The 11,885-nt window shown below is 35.8% G+C and overlaps 2 protein-coding genes across 2 annotated transcripts; both read right to left on the bottom strand.

The window, feature by feature from the left end:
- Positions 1–953: 953 nt before the first annotated feature.
- On the bottom strand, positions 954–2,668 carry LOC122610373. The gene is made up of 8 exons (XM_043783367.1): positions 2,533–2,668; positions 2,311–2,395; positions 2,081–2,219; positions 1,779–1,948; positions 1,559–1,679; positions 1,401–1,453; positions 1,226–1,313; positions 954–1,142 (listed from the first exon to the last, which is right to left on the bottom strand). The coding sequence occupies exons 1-8, from the start codon at positions 2,666–2,668 to the stop codon at positions 954–956; spliced, it is 981 nt and encodes a 326-aa protein (XP_043639302.1).
- A 114-nt stretch (positions 2,669–2,782) lies between these two features.
- Positions 2,783–3,400, bottom strand: LOC122610372. Its single transcript, XM_043783366.1, has 3 exons — positions 3,380–3,400; positions 2,937–3,204; positions 2,783–2,856 (listed from the first exon to the last, which is right to left on the bottom strand). The coding sequence occupies exons 1-3, from the start codon at positions 3,398–3,400 to the stop codon at positions 2,783–2,785; spliced, it is 363 nt and encodes a 120-aa protein (XP_043639301.1).
- Positions 3,401–11,885: the final 8,485 nt, after the last annotated feature.

Below are 11,885 nucleotides of genomic sequence, written 5' to 3'. Positions count from 1 at the left end.
ACAATTATTTGACATTAATTGATTTTGCTATAATAACTATGAATAATGTAAAATGGACGGTCAATCCAATGAGGGGGTAAATGACCAAGTTGCATGTGAGTGTAACATGTTTTGATTATTATTAAGAGTTATAAGTTGTATAGTTTCCTAACAATAATCTTTCTGTCAAATATTAATGTGTGGCATGAAAATGTGTGAAAAAAATGATGGTGATAGATGGAAAAAAGGAACTCACCACATACAAGCTACAATAAATTTGCCATCTCCACTGCAAATTCTCGTCTTTCAACATCATTGGTGCTCTACTACAACATAGTTTTGCAACCTTTAGCGTATATAATAACCGAATTTTCATATTAAAACATTGTAAAAGGAACTACTTACCAATGAAAGTCAGGTTGCTAATCATTTTGACAATCTTGGGTGCACTTTATTAGAGATGGTATTTTGGGTGGGTTGGGTAATAGGTGTAAACTGGTGATCTCTTTAGTAAGGATTGTAATTTAAAAGAGACCAGATATACTTCCTTCAAGTTTCACTAAATCTGCAACTCCAACTGCAACTGCAATATATAATGAGTAGAAATCCAAAACCTAAAATAATTTCAAAAAACGATATAGTATATCTTTAAATCAGTTGGGTTATTGGCAAAAATAAGTCACAGAAGGCTATTTCGCAACACATTTTGAAGTCAGGTGCTAAATATAATATAAAATCTGATATAGCAACAATGATGAAATCCACAAAATACATTGATTAGAAAAGGAAATTTTATTCATTAACACGGAAAACCATCGTGTTATAGATATATAAAGTTTCAAATAACAAAACATAAAACGAATAGAAATTGTCTAGCAATCCAAAAAGCAAACATCCATAGCATAGAAAATACTATGCCATCTAATTGTGACATGATTATTAAACCAGGGAAAAAAAACAATGGACAGAGCTGACTAATCGAGCTTCTCTATCTTGGGTATCTTGAGACTTTCAAGAGGGGCTATAGCCTTGGAGGAGGAGCAATCATATTCACCAGATTCTTCAACCATAACGATTGGGCGCTTTCCAGCATTTGTTGCAGGTGTGGAAGCATCTAGATCAATGACCCGCATGTTGTCACCAGTTATATCAACATGCTTTAGCTGTCAAACCAAAACATGCATATTACAGTGTAAGATAGTTACAGCCATGCAAAAAAAAAAGAATAATGTCACATCAAATTCACCTTACTATCCTTGTTAATCGGAGTTCCATCATCATTAACATGCCCTTCTTCATTTGCATGGGCGCGTTTGGAAATATCATCAATCACACTTCCATCATCGGTACATTTATGAACAGTGTAGTTTGGATACTCGTTTTCCAAATTGATCATTCAGATCTGAATTTTGAACACAAACCTCCTGTTGAGCAGCATGTTAATCTCCTCGGGCACAATTTGTTTGCCTTGATCCTAAATTGTTGCACAATGTCAGAATATTAGTTAGACTACGATATATCTAAACAGATTCTAAAAATTCAGTATATAAATATAATATAAAAAATAATAATACGAAACCTTGGCTATCTTATCCATTAGCCACGCTTCGCTACGGTTGATCAGTTTCTGAATAAGACGACCAAATAAAACAAACGATGATGAGCCAGTTGAATCTTGCACTCGGATGATGACTCTCACCCTATATATAACATACCAAATGAATGCAATTAGTTATGTCCGTTTAATGAAATGAGTATATTTAATAAATGACATGCTTGAAGCTATACATGATACTTACTTTCCAAATACATCTGAAACATCACCACATTTTCCACAATTAAAAGGATGACCATCAACAGCTACATCATTTCGTGTAACAATCTTGTCACAAGGACGACATGCCCAGTAATACCAACCTTCTTCAACTTGAATATTGATAATAGTTCCAACGATAGTTAAACCAATTTCCTAATCCACACACATTTAAACTTAAATACATTAAAACCAAACAGGAGTGCAAACCAAAAATATGAGCCTAAAACTTTCTTAATTATTACAGTTTAAACTTCATTTAAGATGAATAGATAAGGCTTAGCTAACCTTGTTATGGTCAGGAATCTCATCAATGGTAGCAATTTGGTATTGAAGGTAGTAATCAGCAGGTTTTGCCACAACAGTGGTGGCAGTAAGCTGTGTTGTCCTGTTGGAAGATTCACCAGCCATATCCATATCCTTCAACCTAAGGTGATGTTAAAGGAAGCGATGTTAGCGTCCTATTATAGACTATAGTGAACTACTAATATAAGAATTTTAGGACTATATTAAAATACCTTTCTTGAAAGCTTACAATAGGACCGACGGCATCATTGATATGTAGTCTGGTGCCAAACAAACGGTTACTGACTTGAGGCATTCCTAAAAATACAAAATGTTGTAAATTAGCAATGAAATTAATTCCGTATAAAGTAAATTGTTCTAAGATTGAATTAATAGTAAAATGCATAGCCATATATATAAGGTTATATATATAGACAATAGTTTGTAAGACATACCACCCCACTCTTTCAACTTGGCCATCTGTAGAAAGACGACAACAGGTGAATCAGAATTATTTTCTGATATGTGTTTGTTCATCTTCACAGCATAAGAGTCCCATAAAGCACATGAAATTTTCTGACCACTACACATTATATTAGCTAATTAATATATGGATATGCATACAAATATATGTGTATATATATATAACACATATATACAATTAAAGTTTAATTGAGAAATACGTTAGGTCTTGAAGCCGTAGCATCATTTTTGCTTTTCCCTCCCATCCTCCTGAGTGACATGCATAGGATCAATAGAAACTACCAAACCAACGATATCTACACCAAAGATCGCATGATTAAATGATATAAAAACAATATTATGAGTAAATTCAAATCGATAAAAATAAACAAAATACCAAAAGCAACACGCATATCCAGATTTCTCATAAGCAAATCACCGAAGCTTGGAAAGACATATGGATTGATGATCTCAGCAAAATCATCCGAAACTTTGACCTTTGTTGTCTTATAAAAGTTAAGCTTGAACGGATGATTGACCAACATATAGCTTCTAGAATTGGAACCCACTGCAAAATCACTTATGACTCTTACTGTTCCTTCTTCCATGACATTTTTAAAATCGGAGATTAGCTTCTTTTTTATCGAGGCCTGTATCTTAGCACCCTAAAAATTCATTCACATATGAATATACCGAAAACATATATACAATGAATTTCACAAACAATAATTTATTAATATGATTAGTAATATAACTAACAGTAATATAAACACAAAATAACAATACTATGACCAACAGTAACATAAATCAAAAAATATATTATAGAGACAATATAAATACCTGCTGATCCATCAATATCATTTCTATGCTCGAGACGACATTAGGATTGTTTTTGTAGTTCTGTTTCCATCTCAACAAAACCTTAACCCTAATGTTTCAGGATTCTTTGGTAGCATCAACATTAGCTACATTATCATAGATGATTTGGTCAGCCATTAGTTAAAAGAGAGTATGAAGCAGAGAAGAAAATTTTAGTATAAAAGAAAGCAAACGGAAGTAGTTGTGAATCGATTAACAAATTCGTTCAAATATATAGGGATCAATAAGATGATAAAATATGGTTTATTAATTACCAATATATTGCAAAAATTTTGAAGATTTAATAAAAAGGTTGTACTTTGAAAGTCAAAAAGAAGTCCATATTTTTTTCTTCATGTATAATACACTGGAAAAATCTTCGTCATTACTAATTACCTAAATTACTTACAATTTTATAACAGAAAAAGGTAAGCAAGAAAACAAAACCCGGCTAGAATTTGTAAGTAAAAAAAAAAGTCCATATTTTTTCTAAATATATATTACACAAAAAAAATCTTCCCCATTACTAATTACTTATATTAACCAAGAATAAATGTTCAATATAAACAATAAATAAAATAAAAATAGAGAAAATCAATTGATAAATCATATAAGATATGTATCAAATGAATCAAGATATATAGCTTTGACCAAAAAATATATTAAAAAAAGGGGACAAAACTCTTGAATTGAAAATAATGATTGACAAAAAAAAAAATTAAATTGAAACCAACAATATTATTGAACATATGTGTGCTTATATTGTGTAGATTGATGGAAAAATTCAAGAAAACTTACCTGAGTTTGCCAGAAGAAAATACCATGAATTTTTCAGGAGAATGGAGCACCATATAATACTGAAGGATATGAAGAATTCCCTTAATTCGATTTAAGTTATTTGTTCTAAATATTGATGGATAGGATCAATTAGTGTTTCTAGGGCTAATAGATTTCATATTGTTTTGATAAAAAGTAGGTAAACTTCTTACAAAGATGGATGAATTGAAGTTCGGGAACGTAAGTTTCTTCAAGATGATATTTAATAATCAGTAAATTATTATTTATTAATAGTTATCTTGAAATTGATTAATTGAATATTGAAGGTGGAATTAATTGGCTAAGGAATGTCGACATTCAGCGTGTAAATGTATAAAAGTTAATCTAACGGACAGAAGATAGGCTCCTTTTTCATCCAAGGGTTCTAACTTAATTATAATTTGATTTTAGGTGGCTGGTTTATATTTATTGGGAGATATATATATATATTTTAATATATTTTAAAATTTTAATTAATATGCCCGGGTTGAACCCGGGTTGATTAACTAGTTATAAAAAGAGGAGAAAATATCATTACATACCCCTGGGATATATCATATTATTAAGTTTCGCCCCTCTCGTTTTTCTGTATCACTACATACCACTATGGTGACTTTTTGCTTTATTACATATCCCTCCCCTTAACAGGCGTTTGTTACCCTCCGTTAACCCCCACACGTGCATACCACATGACGGTATTTTAGTCATTTGCATGTAAAACACCATCCCCTTTCTTTCACGGGTGACGATATTTACACTTTTTTTTATCCATATACTGGAAAATAACTAAATAGATATCATACCCTTGAATTAAATAGACTATCCATATACAGATTCTTTTTACCCAATGTTTAACCCTCAAACATCACACCTAACCTACCACACATACACCACCCTCTAAAAATCAATCACACCTTTTCTCAGGCCATTTCACCTTCACAAGCAACTAATTACTTCTACCATCATGCAATTTAGTTGTTTTTGATTGTCATTTTCACTCATTAAAGGGGTAGTTACATACTCACAGTCACAAAGACTTCAACCCATCAATGATGCTTTTCGTCACCACCATCGGAAACCACCACCACCAATCTTCTTTGTAACTGTTACACCACCGGAAACCACCACCACCGATCCTCTTTGTGACTGTTACAACTTCGGAAAACCACCACCAGAAACCAAAATCGAACCAAAGAGAGGACAAAAACAAACGAATCTACCAGTCTGCAGCAAGAGAGGGAAAAGAGAGATGGGAATGTGTGATAGGGTGGTGATGTGAAAATAGTCCCACTCGCTGAACTGACCAGCTCTAGCGAATTGGAGAAAGTTGCTGAACTGTCAAGCAGCGACCATCAACTGACAGGAGTAGTGGACTGAAGATGTCTCCAGAGCAAGCTATGCTCATCTTGCCAGCCATAGCCCATTATGGACAAGTCCTCACTGATGAGCAACCTCCAATTGTTACTTTGCTCTAGTGGCAAGTCCCTCCAGGATCAGCGGAACTCATCAGTGGATAGCATCAGCGAGTGACACCCGTCAGTGCCCACCAGCAACAACCCCAGTAGAATTTCATTGAGTCAAGAAGTTATTTTATTCAATAAAAGCTATCACGTCACAAGTTCTAGAAGGTCTTGGATAAGGATGTGTGTAAGAGAATAACGTTTTCTAATGGTTTGTGAGGACCATATCAGATAAAAGGAATATTTCCTGAGGCAGGGTACAACACTTGTCTCCCCTCCCATTGACTGATTGTCCTTTTCCCATGTGCTACAGTTTTATTATTTTTGATATATATTTCGATGATTCCTAAGCAATAGCTTGTGGCTATAAATAGGGGCAATAATTATCATTGGAAGACAATTATTAGATTTATTTAATGAAATGAAAAGAACCCTTTCCTTTTCTTATCAAATCTTCATTTTACCTTTATAAATCATTATTTATTTTGGTGTTTGGAGTGATCCCTTTACCTTTAATTGTGGTGGTTAATCCTTTAACAATTTTAGGGGTGAGATCTTTAAATCTTCAAATCCTTTAATTATAATCTTGGTGGTTGTCCTTTGTATATTATAGTGGTGGGTTGGAGTGTTTCTATTATTTGATTCTGGTGGCTCGTTTCCTTTACGAATCAAGTATTAGATTCTTATCTATCTTTGCATTTATTGTCTTGTTCGGTTGTTTGTCTTATAAATCAGAAAATCTTTACAAAAATACTAATTTCCGCTGTGCTAGTTTTTGTTTACGTTGAAGTTAACTGTTTACATTCCGCTGTGCTCGGAAATTTCACATCAATTTGGTATCAGAGACAGGTTTCCAAAAAGGTTTCTTAATCTTTTTATCCGTGGGTCTTGTTTGGTTTATTGGGTTTCATAAAACTCCTTTGTTGTTCATGTTGAATCGAGTATTTGTTCCAAGTCTATTTTATTTTTGTTCATCCTATACTCTGTTTTGTTTAAAAATGGGCTTTAAAAGGAACATGAATTTAGAAGGAGCTCTTAATGAGAGACATGATAGACAGATCGAGGCTCTCTAACAACACATGGGTAGAGTCTTGAATTTGTTTGAGGAAGGTGTAAGAGTGAATAGAGATCATGATGTTCCAAGTGAATTAGGATCTCAACCCCAAGATTCTCCTTATGATTCTGAAGGAACAGATGAATCATCTGTCCAAACGAATGTTACTGGAAGAAGGGTTAAGAGGCCTAAAGACGATTTAAGTGATATTAAGGTTGACTAACCAGAATTTGTTGGTACGACTGACCTAGAAGAATATTTTGAATGGGTTCAAACCATGGACAGAATTATTGAAATTAAGGGGTACGACGAGAAAAAAGGATATAAGATTGCTGTAATGAAATTGAAGAAATATGCCTCTCTTTGGTATAAGAATATGAAGCAAGAAAGGGAGAGAGCAGGGGAGAAAAAGATTCAAACATGGTCCAAGCTGAAAGAGTGTATGATGAAGAGATTTGTCCCTCAAGCGTATAAGCAAGAGCTATACATTGAGATGAACAGCCTGAAGCAAGGCATGAAGGAAGTCACTGCATATATCAGAGAGTTTGAGCAACTGAAAATTCGTACTGGTGTGAAAGAGGCTGAAGAACACACTATAGCCAGATTCATTGGTGGACTTAATCCATTGATTGTTGGGAAGGTCGAGTTACAGTCGATCTGGACTTACGAAGGTGCTTGTAAGATGGCCCTTTAGGTAGAGAAGCAAACTAAGAAAAAAGGCCAGCACAAGCCTTTTACTAAGACTCCTTTCACTATAAAGGCAGCAACTCCCAAGGTCGCTGACACTGGTTACAAACCCTTAAAGGGAAAAGATAAAGATGTTGGCAGCCCAAAAGAACCAGCAAGGAAGAAATGTTTCAAGTGCCATAGGTATGGTCATTTCCAAGCCTAGTGTCCCAATCAGCAAGCATTGATTATCAGGGAGATAGAAAGTTTACCAGAAGCTGAAACTTAGGAAGAAGAGCTAGTATACGATGATGACGATGGTGCTGAAGAAACATATATAGGTGCTAATATTGGTGAGATGTTGGTAGTTAGAGGAACGATGCACGCTGGTGAAGGACTACTGACAAGGCTCAGCAAGAGAATATCTTCCACTCCAGATGTACCATAAAAGAAAAGGTATGCAGTCTTATCATTGATGGCGGCAGTTGTGCTAATGCTGCTTCAACTTACATGGTTGATAAGTTGGGATTACCTGCATTGAAGCATCCCCGTCCTTACAAGCTTCAATGGCTCAGTGAGGGAACGGAGGTAAAGGTTACTCGACAAGTTACTATTCCATTTTCTATTGGTCTTATATATCAGGATGAGATTGTTTGTGATGTTGTCCCTATGGATGCTTGTCATTTGTTGTTGGGAAGGCCATGGTTGTTTGACAAACATGTATTCCACAGTGATCATTTAAATTCCTATTCATTATTTGTAAATGGAAAAAAGATCACCCTAACTTCTTTGAAACCCGATGAGCACTCAAATACCAAGGTAACAGATCAGCGAGACAAAGCTTTATTCATGACTCAAACCGAAGTTGAGAAGGAACTCGCTGATGGTGCCTCAGTAATGATGCTGCTGATGGTTGAATTTGCTGAAGAGAAGGAACTCGTTGACATTTCCAGTTTAGTCAAGCCCTTGCTGAAAGAATATGCTGACGATTTTCCTGAAGAAATGCCTTCTGGCTTATCTCCTATCAGGGGTATAGAACACCAGATTGACCTAATTCCATGTTCAATCCTTCCTAACAAGGCTGCATATAGATGTTCACCCACTGAAGCCAAAGAATTACAAAGACAAGTTGATGAATTGGTTGCTAAAGGTTATGTGAGAGCAAGTATGAGCCTATGTTCTGTACCAGCTCTCTTGGTTCCAAAGAAAGATGGCTCAATGCGTATGTGTGTTGATAGCAGAGCCATCAATAATATCATTATCAAATATCGATATCCTATTCCCAGGTTGGATGACATGCTTGATGAATTACATGGTTCCTGTGTGTTTTCAAAGGTTGATCTGAGAAATGGCTATCCCCAGATCCGAATGAAGGATGGAGATGAATGGAAGACAACATTCAAGATAAAGGGAGGCCTTTTTGAATGGTTGGTCATGCCATTTGGGTTATCCAATGCACCCAGCACCTTTATGCGACTGATGAATGAAGTCCTCAGACCACTCATTGGCCAGTTCATAGTTGTTTATTTTGATGACATATTGGTATACTCGAAAAGTAAAGCTGAACATGTCAGCCACCTGAAAAGTGTGTTTGACTTGCTGAGAAAGCATAAGCTCTATGGCAAGTTGGAAAAATGTGACTTCATGGTGGATATTGTGGTATTCCTTGGTTATGTAGTGTCAAAAGAAGGAATTTCCATGGATCCTTCAAAGGTAGAAGCTATCAAATCTTGACCAATCCCTACTACAATTACCGAAGTAAGAAGCTTTCATGGGTTGGCATCTTTTTATAGAAGATTTATCAAAAAAAATTCAACTGTTGTGGCTCCTATCACTGATTGTTTGAAAAGGGGTGTGTTTAACTGGCCTAAACCAGCCCAAATTGCCTTTGAATCACTGAAGGATAAGCTTACTTCAGCTCCAGTGCTCTCTTTGCCTAATTTTGATGTATTGTTCGAACTGGAGTGTGAAAACTGAAGTATAGTACTTATGATAAAGAAATCTATGCTATCGTTCGTGCAATTAATCACTGGTCTCATTACCTAAAACCTAAGCAGTTTGTTTTGTTTTCTGATCATGAGGCGCTGAAGTTTATTAATGGCCAGCATAAGCTTAACCCCGGGCATACTAAATGGGTTAAACTTTTACAGTCTTACTCTTTTGTTTCGAAGCATGAGGCAGGAGTTATAAATGTTGTTGCTGATGCCCTCTCGAGAAGATATTTATTGCTTTCCATTTTAGAAGCAAGGGTTCTTGGTTTTTCTTTTATCAAAGAACTGTATGTTGTTGATACAGATTTTGTTGGTCATTTCGCTGACACTGGCCCCTCTAAAGAATCATATTTAGTGCAAGATGGATTTTTGTTTAAAAATGGAAAGTTGTGTAATACTAAAGGTTCAATTTGAGACTTGTTGATAAGAGTGGCACATGGAGGAGGACTCGCTGGTCATTTTGGTATTACTAAGACTGTTGATATCCTCAGCGAGTATTTCTATTGGCCATGCCTGCTGAAGGACGTCCAAAGTATTATCAGTAGATGCTCAACATGTCATCAGGCTAAGGCTACTTTTCACAAAGGCTTATATACTCCTCTTCCAGTTCCAAGTCAGTCTTGGGAAGACCTCAGCATGCATTTCATTGTTGCTTTACCTAGAACTCAGCAAGGAAAAGATTCTATCATGGTGGTGGTTGACAGATTCTCGAAAATGGCCCATTTCATTCCTTGTAATACTACTAATGATGCCTCAGCAGTAGCAACTTTATTCTTCAAAGAAATTGTTCGTCTTCATGGAATTCCCAAGACCATTGTTTCTGATAGAGATACAAAGTTTCTAAGTTATTTCTGGAAAACTTTGTGGAGATTGATGGGAACTAAGCTTCTGTTTAGCACTTGATGTGACCAATTTATACCCATCGCCCACATCATTATTGGCCTATTTCTTATGTGTTTTAAGTCGTTTTCGTATGCATTTGGCGCATTTATGGTGTTTGTTAGTGTTTTTAGGATCTAAACAGGTTACGCGTTCATTTGGCATGTTTTCGGAATGTAAGGTACCCTATTGTTGCGTGGATCGTAATAAGACGTGATTCGTTATGTCAAGAGTGCGGAATCCTCTTGAGATAACTAGATTGCTATTGCCTTCCGTCGATTAATGAGCAACTAAACAACCCAAGGAGATGCACAAGGCTTGTGGTTCGTGTAGTATATCACACGAAGGAACAATTAACCTTTAATTCGTAGTTTTACCAAATAATACTCACGATTAACCTAATTCCGTAGATTAGGTCTTGTTTTTACACTATTTATGTATTGGATCGTGTAGGCTTAGGCCTTAATCGAAGGATTAGGCCCGAAACAATAATCAATTCAATCTGCCTCGTGCTAACGTCAGCACGAGGCCAGTCTTATATGCTGATAACGTCAGCACGAGGTTCGACCCTTTGATTCTTTATTTCACTTCGTTTGACTCGTACATAACATCCAATCATTGTTTAAGTATTCTATGACACTTATAAACCTTGATTCTAAGTTCTAGTACATGCAAAACAATATATAACACAAACAGATATACTATTGAAGTTCAGACGTAATGATTATAAATCAACACAAGTTCTTATTAAAATGATTACAAACATATTTCCTAAACATAAACGATAATCAAATCTATGTTGCGATTGTCACAACGAATCTGCATCTACACGGAAGACTTATTGGCCTAGAAGATGATCTTTATTATCGAGAGTTGATTCAAGTGGAAGAGATTGCGAAGCTCGGCAAGTATTTGAGATCGAAAGAAGTTTGTTCTACACAAGTGATGACTGCGCCGCAGTGGAGGGATGCTATGCCCACTACGCCGCAGCCCAATTCCACGAATATAAATTGATTTAACCCCACTGCGTCGCAGTGGGGATGGCAAGAAAAGAATTGCGCCACAATCGTCAATAGGAAATAGGTGGCCGAGGATTCTTGGTGCGCCACAGTGGAGGATTCTGTAGCCACTACATCGCAATCCCTGAAAGTCAAAGTCAACAACACCTCACTACGCCGCACTGAGGGAAGGCACAATCCCACTGCGCCGCAGTGGATGCACAGGATCTGGAAGCCTGGGACGTTTTTCTGCATCAGATTTGAAGGGGTATAAATACCAAACAAAACCCTAAACCGAATTTTTTTTTTTACCAAAAATCTTTCTAGGAGCCGTTCTACAAGGGTTCTTCAATCTCCAAACAAGTTTTTCTATGCGGATTCATTGAAGATTCACGAGCACCCATCTAGATCGTATCTATTTTAATTGTCTTGCAATTTCAATTTCTCAAACGATTGGTACATCATGTTTCTCTTCTATTTTAATTATTATTTTGAATTGATCATGAGTGGCTAAACGTTTAATCATCCACCTTGATGTAACAAGACGAATGATGTGATTGCTCTATTTTTAATTCAAAAGAGTTTATTTAATTATCGTTGTTCCGTGATCTTGATGATTTAATT

This window comes from Erigeron canadensis, chromosome 8, assembly GCF_010389155.1.
Source record: "Erigeron canadensis isolate Cc75 chromosome 8, C_canadensis_v1, whole genome shotgun sequence".
Classification (NCBI taxonomy): domain Eukaryota; kingdom Viridiplantae; phylum Streptophyta; class Magnoliopsida; order Asterales; family Asteraceae; genus Erigeron; species Erigeron canadensis.
The sequence above is the reverse complement of the archived record's forward strand: the minus strand, read 5'-3'. Positions and strand labels throughout refer to the sequence as shown.